The following is a 19,686-nucleotide window of genomic DNA, read 5'->3' as shown; positions in this document are numbered from 1 at the left end:
GATAACTGGATGCACTATAAAGGGCACTATAACTTTCATCTAAGAGGACACCATAACCTGAGGAACTATAACTGTCATTATTACAAGGGGAAACTATAAGAGGGCACTATAACTAGAGGCATTTTAAAAGGGGACTATAACTGGGATAACCCGGGCCTGATATGTACCCTCCAGCTCCCTAGGCCCGCTGTCACCAAGCCCTGGCTAGTGCCAGGCTCCTCTCCCAGTGAGTGCCAGGCCCCTCTCCTGGTGAATGCTAGGCCCCTCTCCTGGTGAATGCCTGGCCCCTCTCCCGGTGAGTGCCAGACAGCTCACCCGGTGAGTGCAAGGTCCTTCTCCTGTTAAGTGCCAGACCCCTCTCCTGGTGAATGCCTGGCCCCTCTCCCGGTGAGTGCCAGATAGCTCACCTGGTAAGTGCAAGGTCCTTCTCCTGGTGAGCGCCAGACCCATATCCCGGTGAGTGCCAGACAGCTCACCCGGTGAGTGCAAGGTCCTTCTCCTGGTGAGTGCCAGACCCCTATCCCGGTGAGTGCCAGACAGCTCACCCGGTGAGTGCAAGGTCCTTCTCCTGGTGAGTGCCAGACCCCTATCCCGGTGAGTGCCAGACAGCTCACCCGGTGAGTGCAAGGTCCTTCTGGTGAGTGCCAGGCCCTTCTCCCGGTGAGTGCCAGGCCCCTTTCCCGGTGAGTGCCAGGCCCCTTTCCCGGTGAGTGCCAGGCCCCTTTCCCGGTGAGTGCCAGGCCCCTTTCCCGGTGAGTGCCAGGCCCCTCTCCCGGTGAGTGCCTGACCCCTCTCCCGGTGAGTGCCTGGCCCCTCTCCCAGTGAGTGCCTGACCCCTCTCCCGGTGAGTGCCAGGCCCCTTTCCCATGCATAATCTTATCTTTTATTAAGACAAACAGTTATAAACCTTCATGATCTCTATGTACCACCTTCATTTTCTAAACCAGTCACATTGTACTAGAAATCTTGTGTAGTCTAGATACTATATTCCCATCAGCATGAATGAATCTCCTGCAGATCTAATCAATGACAGACAAGCATTTCATGCTTTCTGCTTTTGGCGTGGTTTTATAATACATGTATTGTTCTAAAATGCTGTTAGCCTTATCCTGACACATTCTGTGGCATCTTTGTCCCTATATAGATCTTACTTGGCCATCCCAGCATCCTCCTGGGTTGATGACTTTGTAGACTGGCTAAATCCATCATCGACTTGCTGCAGACGGTTATTAAATGGAACATTCTGCTCCTCCACTAGCAGTAAGTAACAACTAAATGTTAAACTAGTTCTAGTTCTAGTGTATTAAACCACTGCATTAAGTCATACCTATCAATGGTTGAGGAGAGTATACTTGTATCTTTTATTTTTTCTTTGCCCACGGAATCGATTTTCCCCTGCCAGTGCTCCTCCCATTAATTCACCAATACATTTATCACTACTTATCACACGTAAATGATCTATATCTTGTTTTTTTCTCCATAAATTAGGCTTTTTGGCGGTGATACTTGATTTCAGTAATTACTTTATGTTCCATGCCTTTTATAGAGAGATACAAGAAAAAAAAATACACAATTACTCCAATTCCATCCCCTACAGTTTTAAAATAAAACCACCACATTTTATTTGCCCTGTAGTCCCAGCTATCTCAACATTTAAATTATGTTCCTAGTACAATGTATGGTGACAATGTATTATTTGGAAATAAAGGTGTATTTTTTTGGTTTGTACCCTATCAATAATTACAAGCCTTTATTTGCTTACATAATAGTAATATACCCTCATTACATACATATTAAAAAAAAAAACCTCAGACCCTAAGGTAACTATGTATTTTTTTAAAACTGTCTTTTTTTAAATTATTTTTTTTCATGTGTTTATGTTTGGTAGGTATGGGGGAAGGGGATTATTAAGGTTTTAATAAATATTAAATCTATTTATTTTAATTCTTTTTACTTTAATATTACTTTTTGGCCACTAGATGGTGCTGTACACTCTCCTGGATGATACCAAGATGTGTACAGTCTTTTTTTTCTACTGAATACTTTCACTTTGATGAATCAACATGCCTCCCTATTGGAGGCATGTTGATTCATTCACAGGGGCTTCGATTGGTTTGGGGATGGGAATACATGTCCCCCTTCATCAATCGATCCCTTTTAATAGCCACCGGCAATAAGTGCACCAGCTGCAACACCGCTGGACAGATAAATCCGTCCAGATTGACTCTAAGTGGCTCCTGCTGGACTGATATATCCGTCCACTTGGCTTTAAGTGTTTAACACATGTCATAGGAAAGGTTTCATATACAGTATAGTCCCTGTTTTCCAGAGCACATCTTACCTGAAGTCTCACCCATCCAGCACAAATCGTATTCATAGTGATGAAGGCCAACTTCTTAAGCTGCTCATGGGTTCTGCTGTGCTTAAAGGATTTCTGAAGAGAAAAAATAAATGTAGCTTTACTTACCTGGGACTTCTTTCAGTCCCTAGAATTCATTTGTGTCCCTCGCCGCAGCTCCAGTCTTCTCCTGGGTCCCGGTGGCAGCCTCTGAAGGATCGCCGACCCCCGTCGGGTCGGCGTCATCTGCACAGGAACGTGCCCACACACAGTACGTTCCCGATGATGTGGGTGCATTCACGCGCATTCGCAGAAAGACACCAACCCATCGAGGTTGACGATCCTTCAATGGCTGCCAGCAGAGGAGTAGCTATAGGTGGGCAAGTGGGGACATATGTTGCGGGCGCAGCACTGTGAGGGCGCTCAGCACGGCCATTGCACCCCCACATGCTTGAGAGGTGGCTCACTAGCTGCTCGAAGTGCCCCTGCTTCTCTCCCTCCCTCTGCGGGAGCGTTAACAGTAGCAGAATAAGCCTATCTAAAGGGGGCACTTCTGGCTATCTAAACAGGGTGAAGGGGGCACATCTGGCTAACTAAAGGGGCACACATTTGGCTATTTAAAGGGAGGCACATCTGGCTATCTGAACGGGAAAGGGGGCACATATAGCTATCTAAATAACTTTTGACTCCACCCATGACCACATTCTGATGTGTGGCCACGCCCATTTTGTCCAGAGGGGGGCGCAAAAACTGTCTTTGTCCCCGGGCGCTGAAAACCCTAGATGCCAGCAGGACCCAGGAGAAGGCCGACAAATGACTTCTAGTGGCTGGAAGAAGCCCCAGGTAAGTAAAGCTGCATTCATACATTAATATATCATTACTGGCATCACCCTGCGCCATAATTTTGCGGTGCTATTTTTGAATGTACCCCCAGTGTGAACCTAGCATAAAGCTGTTAGTCTAATTATCGTGTTATTTTTAACTTTAATTCTAGACTTACCTGGATGCGTACGTGGATGTGTGCCGACTCCAAGTGGCCCTCTCAGACCAACAGTAGAAGAATTTTACCATTACCTGCCTTACTTCCTGGGAGATTATCCAAACCTGAAATGCCCAAAAGGGTAAGTAGACGTAAAATAATATTTAAGTGATGGAAAAAGCTATGCTTTTGTAAAATGTCTATGGAATTTGAACATATGTAGGTTAGCAGTGGTAACCCAGGCTAGTTGTGGCCATGTGATTTTATGTCACTTTAACATCCTGCTTTATCCTACATTGTTTTGCCTTTAGGAGGAACTGATAAATACTTGCTATTAATGAAAATTAGGAGGGTACCCACCAGCTTGTACTGAGGCCTAGATTAAATGGGTATATACAGTAAAGCCATTCATAATCATACTGGGCAGACTATATCATATTGGCCCTGTTCTAGGGTATGGTACCATACTGTGCTGTATGAAGAAAAAAAAGCATTACTGCCAATTTATAGGAGGGCTTGGGTGATCCTTGTAGTGACCTTGTACTCAAGAATACCTGGATAAACGAAGAGACCAGGAGCCCAATGTGTAGTATCGTTAATAAATGGGAAGTTGTAAGTGTATACAGCTATACTCATAAGTGTGGGTTGCAGATCCCTGCAATTACTGTATAAGCCAGTGGGAAATGAACCATCCCCGCTGGGTTTTACAGGTTCTGCCGGAAGCTGGGCGGTCGCTCTTTTGGGTTTGTAGTTTTTAGGGAATAAACGATTACCCCCAAAGGAGGTTTATCTAGATACTCATAAGGATGGAGGAGTCCATATCCTATTCACCTTGCTGCAAGGCTCTGTGTATTGACCTGAGGAAGGGGGTTTGTGCCTGTGAAACACCTTGTCTGTTTTTTGAACAAATACTTTTCCATTACTACTGCTGTTTTTGTCGTCAAGATAGGTAAAAGATGACCTCTTGTTCTTATTTTAACTATTAGAAGCTTATATATATTTTTACACTGAGGCGCCTTCATCCTTACGAGTATTCATTACTGCCAATGACAGATATGCATGTAGCGACAGAGCAGATTAAAGTGCACCTGTCACAATATGCATAGCACAAAATGAGCATATTATGAAAAATATTTATTCAGCAAAGACTCGCAGTGAAAACTATATGCTGATGTAATCAATAGCTAATAAGTTGTTATTTATGAAGAAAATTTAAATTTAGAATTGCTTTGTAAGTCTTGGCCACAATCCAATCCCCCAAAATATGAACCCATTATATTTCATATGTTGCTATCATAAACTAATTAAATGAAATAATTTGTTTGTTTGGGTACCTAATACAATAAATCAAGTATGCTGTAAATTGATTTAAAAACCATTAACCAGTATGAAACTGTATTTTTGCAGGGGTCTGGGTGCGTATGACAGTGCGGTTAAATTCAACGAGCAGGGAGAGATTATAGGTAAGATGTTTCCTGCATCTTCTTAAGGATGTCAGATACTACACAATTTTTTAATAGATTAGACAAATGTATTTGATATAGACATCAAATGTATTAGAAATTAGAAATTTATGGTAAAAAACACACACGCACACACGCACGCACGCACACACGCACGCACACGAATTGTCCTCCATCGGGAACAGGGAAACAATCTCTCGGGCGACAATTTGGGGAACAATGCTGTACAGACCAGGGCTGGATTTACCATAAGGCAAACATGCCTACATGCGCCTGATGATGGAAAGGCAGCTCACTCCCCTCCTCCCGAGTGCCTCCCTCCTTCCCTACGCTGAGTCCTGATGAGAGTTAAATAAGAGGCTACTCACCCTGCTCTCAGCATTCCACTGACAAGATCTCCCTTCAGTCAGGGGCACCTCTAGCTTCCTAATACTTGGGGGGCACCTCTATCTACTTAATATAGGGTATTTCTGGCTACCTAAGGGGCACCTGTAGCTACCTATGATGGGCAAGGGGAGTAAAAGAGAATTGACAGCCGGGCCAGCCAACTCACTTGCGGTGAGGTTCGGCAGGTGTTGGTAGGTTCATGGAGTTCAAAATCTAAGGTGCCAGGACATCTGTGAGGGGGGGGGGGGGGGGGCTAAAAAATAGCATTGTGATTGGTCATGCTCAGGCATTGGGGGTCATCAATGAGGCCCAATGCAGGAGCAGGAACCTTGGCTGCCACTGTACACACAACAGTCGCACACAACAGTCGTCAGCTGAAACGGTTATTATCGGCCGTTTCAGCCGACGGGTAACATGTGTATACGTACCTTCACGTATATTTCTTATATCCGTACCTTCACGAAATATTGATCGAACATGGCTATTCCATGCTTGATCAATGCCAGCAGGAATGCATGGAGCAGGTAGAGGGAGCTGTATTTTAGTGACATTTGCGTAGCTTTGTATTTTGGGTAATGCAAATGAAGCAGCTGCAGTGGTCAGACCTATGTTAGACCACATATTTAAAGTTGCAAAGTGATAGACCAGATAAATGATCACCTTCTGGAAGATGTTGAATATGTATGTAGTCTACGTCTAATAATGTATGCCTGTTTGGAATACTGAGGTCTAACGTCTTCCACAGCCACGCGTTTCATGGCTTATCATACAACCTTGAAGAACTCCCAGGAATACACCGCTGCCTTGCTGTATACCCGAGAACTTACAGATGACATAACTAAGTCAATGCGCTTGGTGCCGGGTACAGACCCTAACTTCAGCGTCTTCCCATACACGTGAGTGATTTCCCTCCTCTGTTTACTGAGATCACACTCATCCTGTTGTTCACCGGAGAAGAACACAGTTCAGAAATTATACCCATATTAATTTATGCAACCTACAGACAAATACTAAATTCTGCTAGTGGGCTTGATTCACTAAACCGTGATAACTCAAATCTCACACCTTATCAACGATATCACACCTTATGAAAAGATATCACACACCTTAAAGAGGCACTTAAGTAAAAAAAAAAATGAGTTTTACTCACCTGGGGGCTTCCCTCAGCCCCCTGCAGCTGATCGGTGCCCTCGCCATGTCTCTCCGATCCTCCCGTCCCCGCCGGCGACCACTTCCGGTTTAGCCGACAGGCCGGGAACGCGAGTGATTCTTCGCGTTCCCAGCCACAATATCGCCCCCTATACTGCTATTGCGGCAAGAAAGGCGAGGGCCCCGATCAGCTGCAGGGGGCTAAGGGAAGCCCCAGGTGAGTAAAACTCATTTTTTTTTACACTTAAGGTTCACTTTAACAAAGATATCACACCTTATCAAAGTTAACACACCTTATCAAAGTAGCATAGCGAGCGCTATGAACCCGCAGGGGCTCAGGGCAGGGCGAGCAGGGCCGGCGCTACCATAGAGGCAAAGGGGGCATTTGCCCCGGGCCCCGACCTCTTCTGAGGCCCCTGCAGTGCCGATCCTGCTCCATTCTGCCTGCTCCCCACTCCCCAGGGCCCTGCAGCTATAATGGCAGCCATAATTAACTATAAGTATCGGCGGGTGAGCGGACGGGCAGCGGCTGTACTCTGAGACACGCTGTCTCCCTCTCACTCTATGGCCCGGAGCGTGTTTACAAATGACGCGCCGCGTCATAGAGTGGGAGGGAGACAGCGTGTCTCAGAGTACAGCCGCTGCCCGTCTGCTTACCCGCCGGCGCTAATAGGTACTTATGGCTGCTTGCAGGACACCAGGGAGCAGAGGGGTAATGGCGCGGGGGGGCTTGGAAAGCTTTGCGCTGGGTGGCCCCAATGCTATAGTATGCCACAGGGTCCCTTAAACCACCGGCCCTGAGGACGAGTGCCATTGCCAATTAGCAGGCATAAGTTCATGGGGTGGCTATGGTTGGAAATGTGGTTTTATTCCTGTAAGTGGAATGCATAGAGTAAAGCTTCACTCTTAGTTTCAGATTTGCTGGTAAAAAAAACCAGAAATGAGTTGGATACTTAGAGAAACTTTGATGAAGACAGAAAATAATTTTAATTTTCCCGCATTGCATTTTACTGCATAATACTAAAGTGCGCTGAAAAAAAGAACACAGAGTGAACAGGTTGCATACTACATGATTTTAGAGCTGTTATCAAGCTACTGGCTGTACTCTGTGTGGCTCATTTCTCTATAGGCAAGACTACCATGTCTTGTGCTGGCTTCTCTTTATATCCATGTTTTACATTGTGCAATGACCACCTCATGGCTGTTCTAGTGCTAGTCCTGTGCCTAACAGCAATGGACTACATTATATAAATGGCCACCGGTAGGAATATTACATACAAAACTTGCTGGGAATACACGGGTCGATCCGGCGGCCGATTAGCCGCCGGATCGACCCCAGCCGCTCGTCCCCGCCGGCGCTCCTTATCAGCGCTCGATTCCCTGCCATTTTCCGCCGGGGGGGGGGGGGGGGGGAGAGTCAAGCAGCTTGATCGGGCCAGCTGAATATTATCAGCTGACCGGATCAGCTGGTCAATACACGGTACAGAAACGTACCGTGTATCCCCAGCATTAGAGCTTGCTGGACCTATTTATCAAAGTTCTAAAGCTGAGAGATAAATTCAAAACCCCTGGGACTTTCCCTGAAAATCAGAGCTGGACATTGTCCACCCTTTGTACTCACCCAAATGCTTGATCTTACGATAATGTTGTTCCAGTTATTTTTTCATGAACATCACCCATGTGTGACTTCACATTGATCAGCTTGTGCTGTCTGATGATTTGACCTCTTCTCTTTACACAGGATTACATATGTGTTCTATGAGCAGTACCTGACAATTGTTCAAGAAGGTCTCTTCATGCTGGCACTGTGCCTCCTGCCAACCTTTGCTGTGTGCTGCATCCTGCTTGGCATGGACTTGCGCTCAGGCCTCATAAACCTCATCACCATCTTCATGATCATTGTAGACACGGTTGGAGTCATGACGCTGTGGGACATAGACTATAATGCTGTGTCTCTCATCAATCTGGTGACAGTAAGTAGTCATTCTCTAGTGTACATCCAACACCTACCTCTATCTATGTGACCAAGAACATAGCGGACTTTACGTATGAAGGCCCTTATTCAATTCACTTGTTCTGTTATGTTTTCTCCTAGGAGATACTTTTTCATCTTCTGTTTAGTTAGAATAACTTTTCAGCTCATACTTTGATCTTTTCTTTTCCATCCTTCAGGCCATTGGTATCTCGGTGGAATTTGTATCCCACCTTACACGATCTTTTGCCATGAGCAACAAGCTTACCAAAGTGGAACGGGCAAAAGATGCCACAATCTACATGGGCAGCGCTGTAAGTATAGCAGAGAGATTGTATGGTGCATAAAGATGTATACGCTAGCTGGACCACATAACAGAGATTGTACACAGTAATGGCATTAAAAAAAACCGTGATAGCTGCGAAATATGCAACCAACATACAGCAGAATAACTGGGCAGCAGAGAAGGTTGTGGAGATCAAAAACAATCAATACATAAAAAATCCAGCATAAAAGACAAAAAGAGAAATCATGGAATGGATTATGAAATTTCAGTCCTGGAGGCATGTCGCCTGTGTTCCCTCTCTGTCACCGGCCACTAGCGATCAATGCTGCTAAGTACACCTGAAGTGAGAGGGATATGGAGGCTGGCATAAGAATTTCCTTTTAAACAATGCAAGTTTCTTGGCAGTCCGGCTGATCCTCTGCCTCTCATACTTTTAGCCATAGACCCTGAACATGCATGCAGATCAGATGTTTGACTGCATTGGCCGCATGCTTGTTTCAGGTATGTGATTCAGATACTACTTATGTAGGATATGTCAGTCAGGCCCAGTGCACACTGAGCGGTTTTAGCAGCGATCCGCCAGTGAAAACGCTTGGCTAATGTATTTCAATGGGATGGTGCACACCAGTGGTTTGAGTTTTTTTCCAAACCGCAAACGTGCCTCCTGCTGCAAGTTTGCGGCTTTCAGAAGCATTTCGTCCTCAATGTAAAGTATAGCAAAGACGCAAACCGCTGTGGAAAACGCTACATCAGAGCGGTTTTCCAGGCGTTTTTGTTACAGAAGCTGCACTTGAAACAAAAAAGAAAAACCGAGAGCCCAATATGGTGCAGTAAGTCTAGCAATTGTTGGCAAAATAATGGTGTGGATATACTCACAAACACGTGTTACCACATAGGCAACCACTCGAAATGCAGGTGGGGAGCATTAAAACCTGACCCCAGGTGCATTGCCACTATTAGACCTTTTTGAGTTTGCACTCCTTGCTTGATGAAGCGGGTTATACCTGCGAAACGCGTTGCGGAGTGCCAAAATAAATTGTTATTTGCGATTTGAACAATCTCGATTGTCCATCAGTTCAGGAGGTAAGTCCACCTGTACTCCTCCTTTTTAGTTGTTTTTAGATCATTTTAACCTGCCTGGCGCCTCTGTCCAAATTTGCATTGTTACAGAAGCTGTTCAGTAACAGCTTTTACTGTAACAATATTTGTAATATGCTACACAAAAACGCTAGGCATGTTTAGAAAACGTCTCTAAACATGCCTAGAATCGCTCTGAAATCAGCTCCAAAAACCGCTAGCGTTTTGACGATCTGCTAGCGGTTTTGGTGTGCACTGGGGCTTACACTGTACCAGCACTGACCCTGTATGTGCCAAAAATAATTCTGGGTACAACCCCCATTGTACCTGGCGAAATAAATTATTCTGATTGATGCCAGAAAGAAAACCAGAACTGAAAATTAAAAGTCAAAATAAACATACACAAGTCATACTTACCTCCTGTGTAGTCTACTCCTCAATCTCTTTTTCCTCTCCTGCGTCCTGTTTGTCCACTGTGATCAATGGAATTCTCCGTCCTCCATTTTGAAAATGGCCATTTCACCATAACAGCTTTCTGGTCAGCACACAGTTAAACTGTAACATCGCCCACTTGAGCCATAGGGAAACATGGACACATCAGTTCTCCTCTCAGCTGTAACTGACAGCAACTGATATATAACTGACAGCAACTGATATATTTCAGTTCTGACAAAATGTTGTCAGAACTGGAAGGGATCATTGTCAGAAGAAAATGGTGAGCTTCTGAAAGGAACTGATGGCAAGGTAACTATGTAATGTTCATTTGAAGTTACCTCGTGTTTATTTTAAATAATTTTACTCAGTACAGGTTCCCTTTAAGATGAAATAAATATGGCAGCCATATAGCAATTGCTTCAAAATTCAGTTCTGGGTCAGTTCAAAGTTCTGGGTCAGAGTGCATTTCCTGGAGGGCTTTTTGGTCTCTTTTATCCCCCTATACATTCCTAGTGGTTTGGGTCACCCCGAGCTGCTTGGTTACTCTGTTTGCAAACACAAAGGGCTCGATTCACAAAGCGGTGATAACTCAGTTATCACGCCTAAAAGACTTTAGGCGTGATAACCTTTGCACCAGCAAAGTTATCACCGCTTTGTGCTCTAACTCGCGCAAAGTCCCATAGGGCTTAATGGGCACTTCGCGCGAAGCACGGTGCGCTGCGCGCACAAAACTTTGCGCGCGGGAGTTCGCGCGAATTCCTTCAGATCACGCCTAAACTGAGTTTAGGCGTGATAAAGGGCTTTTCACAGGCGTGCAAAGTGTTTGCACCGCTTTGTGAATCAGGCCCAAAATCACAAAACGCAAAATGAAAGTGCTTACAAAAACAGTTGCAAAAAAAAATGCAAATAGCTGTGAAAATGACAGAAGTCACAAAATTCACAAAAGTGATTAGCACTTGTAATTGCGCTTGCGATTTGTACTGTGAACTAGGCCAAACTGAGATCCCGTCTGCTGTATGCCTACGACTCCCTCTACTGGCGTGTAGGAGTATATAAACCTAAATAAGCCTTCTGGTGGTTTCATGCTCATAAACTGAAATTCTGGAATTTTCTCTACAAAACGTGTGGGGCCATATTATTATTATTATTATTTTTGTAGGAGCAGCACAGCTCTGAGTGAGCGGTGAAGGTTACACTTAAATACACTTCCACATTAAACTTACATTCACATGGGATTTTTCAATCTGCAATTCAGTAGGATAAGAGGCTTGTCTTTGCAAAATGGTTGCAATTTCTACATTTAGTCCCAAACATTCCCCACTGTCTTTCACACTGACTTTCTTTTTAGTAAACACCTCTGTGATTGTCACGGGCGTAGCAATAGGGGGTGCAGAGGTAGCGACCGCATCAGGGCCCTTGGGCCAGAGGGGCCCCGAAGGGCCCTCCCTCAACTACTGTATTAGCTCTCTATTGGTCCTGTGCTCATAATAATCACTTCTATAGATACTTTGAATAGTGGTAATCATTAACAAACTGTTCCCCATCCCCTTCTTACACCTCTGACACTGTAGTTGCCATTGGCAGGTTTTGGTGCACCGTATTAATTGCTATGTATAGAGTGCTTGGGGGGCCCCATTGTAAAACTTGCATCGGGGCCCAGAGCTCCTTAGCTACGCCACTGGTGATTGTGTGACCTTTCCCTATGTTCAGAATCAAAAATTTGATATAAATGATCAGTTGTACAGAAAAATTGAAATTTTTTTTTTTTATGTGAGCGAGAAATCTTGATTTCTTGAACTTGATTGGCTGGTTGGATAGTGTACTGGCTAAGGGCTCCGCCTCTGGCACAGGAGACTAGGGTTCGAATCTCGGCTCTTCCCGTTCAGTAAGCCTGCACCTATTCAGAAAATTAAATGGTTTTGGACATATTCTCACAATTTCTTGATTTAGAGACCCAAGCAATTTTTTCAGCATTGTCAATCACTTTTTTTCACAATTGGGGAGAATTGAACACGTGTTTACAGACCCGGGACACTGTACTTCAGCACCCAAGGCTGAGACACCAAAGTGCGCTCCTCCATCCCTCCCACCCCAGCCGTCACACACTGATTGCTATTAGATTAAGAGGCGCCCCAGGGCCCCCAACACCTTCATCTCTAGTTATCTAGCTTGCAGTCACTGCCATGATCCCCTTTTATTATTTCTCTCTACTTCAAACACAATAGGGGAATGATAGCTGAGTGAGTTTTGCGCCCCATCCTACACTGCGCCATGAGGCTGGAGCCTCTATCGCCTCGGCACGGCCCTGCGTTTTTGATACATTATAGAGAAACCGAGAGCCCAATCTAGTGTAGTATGTCAAAACATAAGTGAAGTAAGGCAAATCAGTGAGAAGAATATACTCACAAACGTGGGTTACCACACAGGCAACCACTGTATAAGCAGGTGAGGAGATTAGACCTGTCCTCACTCAGGATTAAGAAGTCGCTCTCTGTAGATGAGAAAAAGGGGTAGATCACCCCTCCACCAGGGGTGGACACGGTATAGCAGTAGGAGAACAGAGGCGCCAGCAGGATAAAAGTGGATAAAAACTTTAAAATTTGCTTGGAGGAAGTGGTGGACTTACCTCCATAAAGCAGACACAAAAGACTGTCTTTATAATAGTAATCACATTTATTATATGGTACCCCAAAAGTGCAACGCGTTTCGCAGGCCGAGCCCGCTTCATCAGGCAATAAAGTGGGGACAAAACTGTAGACAAGAGACAGTACATTATGCTATAGTGAATTCTGCAGTTACAAGATGCATATTAATATATTACATGTCATAAAGCATACCATATGTAAAATTGCTTTGTGGAAATAGCATAAAAAGTTGGGTGTACAAGTAAACAATAGGGGGTAGAGGCTATGGTGCTCGTGATAGTAATGGGCTATGGGGTATTTTTTACACAGATTTGCAATGAGTGGTATTGGTAATGAAAAAGGGTATGTGTCAGCAAGTGTAATGGGTAATAGAGCATTGAGAAGAGAACAGGGGGGCAGAAATATAAGGTAAAGTGTGCAAATAAGATAACATAAAGAACTCACCAGAATTCCAGCAGTAGCAGGTGTAGCGCCTCAGTGGAGTGGTGAGGACACTCAACTCCTTATATATACACAGGTACTTGCTAAAAGGGCCAATTAGATGTGTGGGAAGTGTTAGGTGGGCGGGGTTAGGGTGAGTGTGCGAGCAGCCAATGGGTTCTCGCCATCTGTGTTCAGTGAATTGGGTTTTTGGGAAGGGTGGGTGGGGTTAGGGCGGGCTTGCGAGTAGCCAATGGGCTCTCACCACCTGTGTTCAGTGTGTTGGGTAGTTGGGGGGGGTGGATACAGGTATCATGGTTACCAAATGTGCAGCTGAGTACAGTACTAGCTAAATAGAGTACTGGTTAAGGGCACTGCCTTTGACGTGGGAGACCAGGGTTCGAATCCCGGCCAGGGGATAGTTAATAAGAAAATAATACATGAACATAATATTAATTATGGCAGGAATTAAATTAATACATTTGGCAACGCAAATGTAATGTAACAAAATTATAGCTGGTGTTGATACAGAAAGGCAAAAAAAAAAAAAAAAAAAATTATGGTAAAAACAATGAGATAAAAAGGAGGAAGAAGACAAAGTTAAAACAAGACAAATAAAGATGTATAAAACATGAACAATTCTAATTATTGATATAAATAATGTGAATATACAGATGTGTAAATATAAAGCTATGTAGAAATTATGATCTAGCCTGAGGTATTGTTGTAAAGATGAACGTTGCTATATTAAAAATGAAAAATACAAGTATAAATAATAAAAGTACTAAAAATAGGAGTACTAAAAATATTACACATAAAAGGATAAAAGAGAGCGGCCAGAGATAAAAGAAAAACGGAATAGTTAGTGTTTTAGTAGATTTTTTCCAAAACTTCGTTCAGACCTTCAGGTATGAGGGTTCTTAGAGTTTGTATCCAGTACATTTCATGTTTTTTAAGTTGTTCGAACGCATTTGGTAAACTAGCATCAATAGAGTCAAGTAGTATAATGCTGAAGAGTTGTGGGTTATTGTCATGGTGGGTGCAAAAGTGCCGTGAAACGCTGTGAAGGGGGAATTTATTGGTGATGTTTCTTTTGTGTTGCCCGATTCTGCTGCGGGCCAACTGTGTAGTTCTCCCCACGTACTGGAGACGGCAAGGGCATGAAATGAGATAGATGACGAATTTGGATTCGCAGGTGAGGTGTTTTTTTATGGGATATTGAATATTGGTGCTAGAGGAAACAAAGGAAGCACAGGTGTTGATGAACTGGCAAGCTGTGCAGCGGTTCTTGTTGCAGGGGAAGCAGCCAGGCTCCTGTGCTTGCGGAGGGGAGAGTTCATTAGTTGTACGTAATTTGCTCGGCGCTAGGAGGTTGCGGAGATTCAGTGCTCTCCTATATGTAACTGAAGGTGCTGTGGGTAATTTGATACATTGGTCAGATTTTTCAAATATTACAATCAATCAGAAAAGGTAATTCTACTCCTCAAATTGAAAAGAAAAGGTAAAAAGTGGTATCATGTGTGGCCTCAAAATTCACGCTGGGCATTATGGGTTGGAAGTTCATCGCTGGCGAACCTACGGTATGCCACAGTGAATTAAATCCCTACTTATATCATTTCCTGGCAAGACTTCCCCTATCTCTTTTGTTCCCCAACATTGTTAGTAAGTTAATCTCTGCTTATCATTCTATGTAGTTACTGTACTACCGGTTTCCTGACTCATTATTTCATTTATCCTCAAACTCAGGTGTTTGCTGGAGTAGCCATGACCAACCTCCCGGGAATCATTGTCTTGGCGTTTGCCAAAGCTCAGCTCATCCAGATCTTCTTTTTCCGTCTTAACCTAACCATCACTCTGCTCGGACTTGTGCATGGCCTCATATTCCTGCCGGTGGCTCTTAGTTACTTTGGTAAGTTAATTAATTTGGAATTAATGCATTTGTAAGATCTAAATATGAGATATAACTCCTAAGTCACACATGTACATTTTATTGTTTACATTACTGTATCACATAGCTTTCCTGTACAGTATTTCCCAGAGTGGTGTACTCCTCATCTTCTAATAGACATCTCTGGAATGCTCTATTCATACCAGTCATGTTAATGTTGCCAGTAAGCTTAATTAGTTGTGAGATGTTCCACCGACCATACATTCTCCACTTGTTGTTTTTTCCTGTCCCAACATTTTTATTTTTTGCAATATGGTAAAAAGAGCAGCACTCATGCGACAGGGATAAGGGTGCCAAAGCCTCAATGGATCTTCGCACCTTTGGATCCCAACTAGATACAAAACGGAGATGGAGGCTGCCACTTCCAAAAATAGAAAAGCTCTTTTATTGAAGTTTCATTTAAATTCAGTGGCTATATAGCTGTATAGCCAGCCACTGATTTTAAATAAAACTTCAATAAAAGAGCTTTTCTATTTTTGGAAGTGCCAGCTTCCATCTCCGTTTTGTATCCAACATTTTTATTTAACTTTTTTAAAATGAGCATTTTTTTTGTAATAAAATAATAACATTTTCCAGTTACATTTACTATGCTGTCTCGTGCTCAGGGCCAGTTTAAGCAATGATGGGGCCCCAGGGCAAAATAAACCTGGGGGGCCCTGCAACAGATACCCCGGAGCAAAAATCAGCATTAGGGGACCTTTTTTTTGCAGCTGGTATAGTCAGGGTTTGAAACCCCAATCGGTCAGAGCTCCACATTCTGGCTACCCCAGCCTGCATGGGGGACAAGGGGTTAAAAAGTTTCAGGACGGGGGACTTTACATAATTAAAAAAAAAAAAATTCCCACACTCTAAACATAAAAAAAAATTGGGAAAATAGGAAAAAAATGCCAGGGATCTTCATACAGCCATGTTGCGGCTGTATAGCGATCCCTGGCCAAAGCGCTGCGGCTGCGTATGGACCCCCTGGAAACCCCGTCAGGAAATGTATTACTCTAACTTTTGATGCCTGTAAAATTACACTACCGTTAGGTACTAAAAGTGACATTTACCGCATTTAAAAGTATACTTTTTTCCTTCGAAAAAATTTAAAATCGATTTTCTCAAAAACTATAAGGTCTTTTTGAAAAATTGTTTTTTCCTCTTATTCCCAATGATCTCCTTAACATATCCTGCAAATTTAGGGTTTCTAGAATTTAAGGTGGATTTGCTATTAACCATTAAAGTCAGCTGGTTTTTAAATGTGTATTTTTTTTACTTTGAAACTTTAAAATCGATTTTCTCAAAAACTATAAGGTCGATTTTGAATTTTTTTTCCTCTTGTAGCCACTGGGGGCCCCTACAAGCTCCGGGGCCCTGGGGCAGCTGCCTCCTTTGCCTCTATGGTAGCGCCGGCCCTGCTCGTGCTATTAACAATTAAATATAAGGCTTAGATGATTTGATTACCCTAAAGTGACACTGAAGCGAAAAAAATAATAAACTTATAATTAATTGTATGTGTAGTATGGATAATTAACTACCTAAAGACCACCCCTTACCAGTGAGCGTGGACGCAGCGGCAGCCCCAGGACCGCCTAACGCCAATTGGCGTCAGGTGCTGGAGCCGGCTATTGAAGGAAATCGTGCACAGGCTGCTTCTCGGGGGGTGGAGATCCACCCCGCCTTCAGTCTCCGAGCGGCAATCGCCGCTCGGGAGACTGTTAGACGGCGTAATCGCCATCTATTTACATGTACAGCGCTGCGATCGGCAGCAACGCTGTACTGGGACACAGCTGTCCCCTCCATAGGCTGCACAGTGATCGGCTGGCCTAGGCTGAAGCCTATGACAGCTGATCACCCTGAGGCGCTACACTGGCTATTGTTGAAATTCTGTCTTGTCTCCATGTTTATTGCCTGATGAAGCGGGCTGAGCCTGCGAAACGCGTTGCACTGTTTTGGGGTACTAATTAATAAATGTGACTACTATTCAGACAGTCTTTCGTGTCTGCTTTATGGAGGTAAGTCCACCGCTTCCTCCCAGCAAATTTTAAAGTTTTTATCCACTTTTATCCTGCTGGCGCCTCTGTTCTCCTACTGCTATACCGTGTCCACCCCTGGTGGAGGGGTGATCTACCCCCTTTCGCATCTACAGAGAGCGACTTCTTATCCCTGAGTGAGGACAGATCTAATCTCCTCACCTGCCTATACAGTGGTTGCCTCTGTGGTAACCCACGTTTGTGAGTATAATTTTCTCACGATAACCTTTACTTCATTTATGCTTAACATACTACACTATATTGGGCTCTCGGTTTCTCTACACTTTATGCATGTACTCTGTGATTACTGTGACTAATGTCCTCAAAGACCAGCACCACAAGAGAGTATTGTAGCTCAATTACTTTATTCTGACAGAATAAAGTAATTGAGCTACAATACTCTCTTGTGGTGCCGGTCTTTGAGGACATTTATTGCTGTGGCCCCTTGGTACTGGGGTGTGACCGTGGCACACTTTATCGTTTAGAAGCCAGTGTTGGTGCTCCTGGGCCTGTGTTTTTCTGTGATTACTGTGACTAATTCTAGAACTTCCTTAATCCAACATAATAAACTCCTGTGATTTGCATACGGGTTGTTCTTCCATGCAAGATGTAGTCAGTCCACTTTTATCAGAGCCAGGGTCGGATTTCTGAAAAGGCCAAAAAGGCCCGGACTTTGGGCGGCTGCAGCTTAAAGGGGCTCCGAGTACCTCTCATGGGTATGCCTTTAAGCCAGACGACTTCCAACGAAACAATGTCTTGCAATGGCCATGCTTGTCACTTCCTCTTCCTGCTTCATTCAGTGATGCACTTCTCTAACAGAGAAGACGGGGGACCCGGAAGTTATAACATAACCAAGATGGCAGCCACGATTTTTAAACTGAAATCGAACGAAAACTGTTTGGTGTAGAATGGCGATTCAAGAGCACAAGCTACAGAAAGGTATGCATCTAAGTATTTTGCAGTACTGGTCGGAGTCTTAAAGGCATACCATTACCCATAAGAGGTGCTCGGAGTCCCTTTATGGGGGCAGCTGTACATGAAAAAGATGGACTACAGCAAATGGATGATACACAAGGAAGAGGGGGCTGCACATGGAATGGGAGGGGGGCTGCTGCAGATAAGAGGAGCCACAACGTACCTGGCCTAGGAGCACAAAATGTATAAATCCAGCCTTGATTATAACTGACAGCTGTCATTTTTTTTCATACAGGTCCTGATATCAATCGGGCAGTGTTACTACAGCAGCAGGAGAAGGATGAGGAAGTTAAAAAGCTGGAAATCATACCGAATGGGTACAGTAACCCTGACTTTCAGGGGGATGAGAAAGACATAACTAAAGCTGAGAAGTGCTGAGACTGCTTGGTGGACTCTACAACAAGGACTTCTTGCTTACAGTACCTCATGGACTTGCTCAGGGTGGCTGCTGCTCTGCACCACTGGCCGGCACACAGCTGCAATAAAAAATGGCACAACTCCACAGGAAATGTCACAATCACTCTTAGGGCGCCCTTACACTTCAATCCAAACTAGTAAACTGCGCTCAGACCAGGGGAATACAGGGGAATATGCTCCAGGAATAAAGTCCTTAATGCCACCACAGTGCATCACTGGAAACGTTTGGGAAAAAGTAGAGTTGAAAAAAGGCAGATTGGGAGCGCACTATAGAGCATTAACATTTATTTGTATGCTGCAAATGATAAAATCACACTTACAGGAAACACAAAGCAGGCACAAGGCAGGATCCGCTTCCAATAGATGCACCAGATGCTCCCTCTCTCCTCACTGGGGCCAGCACAGAAATGGATTAAGATGAAATTGGGCCCTAGGCAAGAATCAGGGCCGTGCCGAGGCAGGGGCGAGAGAGGCTCCAGCCTCAGGGCGCAGTGTAGGAGGGCGCGCACAACTCACTCAGCTATCATTCCCCTATTGTGTTTGATGCAGAGAGAAATAAGAAAAGGGGATACATGGCAGTGACTGCAAGCCAGATAACTAGAAATTAAGGCGTTGGGGGCCCTGGGGCGCCTCTTAGTCTAATAGCAATCAGTGTGTGACGGCTGGGGTGGGAGGGATGGAGGGGCGCACTTTGGTGTCTCAGCCTTGGGTGCTGGAGGACCTTGTTCCAGCTCTGGGCAAGATATCAGTTTTTGCCCATCACTGATAGTCACCTGCCTTTTTTTAGTAAGATTTGGTGTGGGCTAGCATCCACCCCCTAGACGCTCTCCAGGCCTTAGACAACTGCCTAGAATTGCCTTGTAGATGATCGGCTCTGGGCCAGCATTGTAGACGTCTGGAGTGCTGCACTGCTGGCCACAGTGAGGAGAGAGAGCATCCGGTGCATCCATCGGAGGGGGATCCCGCATTGCGCATGCGTTGTATTTCTACAATCTGCATTACAAGCTTAACCACCTAAGTACCAGCAGTCTCTGCCCCCGTAAGGACCACAGACCGCTGGTACAATAACGCCGGGATCCTCCGCTTTCATTGGCTCTTGGCGGTGTCTATCAATGTAAGCCTATGGGAGCGGCTTACATTGATAGACACGGCCAGGAGCCAATGAAATTGGCCCATAACCGGC

General features: G+C 44.5%; 1 protein-coding gene across 1 annotated transcript in view; it reads left to right on the top strand.

Annotated features, from left to right (window-relative positions):
* NPC1L1 (NPC1 like intracellular cholesterol transporter 1) overlaps positions 1 to 19,158 on the top strand; it is a 79,283-nt gene extending 60,125 nt beyond the window's left edge. Inside the window, exons 13-20 of the mRNA XM_068274763.1 lie at positions 1,145 to 1,260; positions 3,333 to 3,459; positions 4,725 to 4,780; positions 5,913 to 6,063; positions 8,058 to 8,289; positions 8,489 to 8,602; positions 14,898 to 15,060; positions 18,322 to 19,158. Coding sequence (XP_068130864.1) covers positions 1,145 to 1,260; positions 3,333 to 3,459; positions 4,725 to 4,780; positions 5,913 to 6,063; positions 8,058 to 8,289; positions 8,489 to 8,602; positions 14,898 to 15,060; positions 18,322 to 18,464 — 1,102 coding nt within the window. The 3' untranslated portion in view covers positions 18,465 to 19,158. The remainder of the gene's footprint in view (positions 1 to 1,144; positions 1,261 to 3,332; positions 3,460 to 4,724; positions 4,781 to 5,912; positions 6,064 to 8,057; positions 8,290 to 8,488; positions 8,603 to 14,897; positions 15,061 to 18,321) is intronic.
* Positions 19,159 to 19,686: the final 528 nt, after the last annotated feature.

Source organism: Hyperolius riggenbachi, chromosome 3 (genome assembly GCF_040937935.1).
Source record: "Hyperolius riggenbachi isolate aHypRig1 chromosome 3, aHypRig1.pri, whole genome shotgun sequence".
Classification (NCBI taxonomy): Eukaryota; Metazoa; Chordata; class Amphibia; order Anura; family Hyperoliidae; genus Hyperolius; species Hyperolius riggenbachi.
This window is presented reverse-complemented; position numbering and strand designations above follow the sequence as displayed.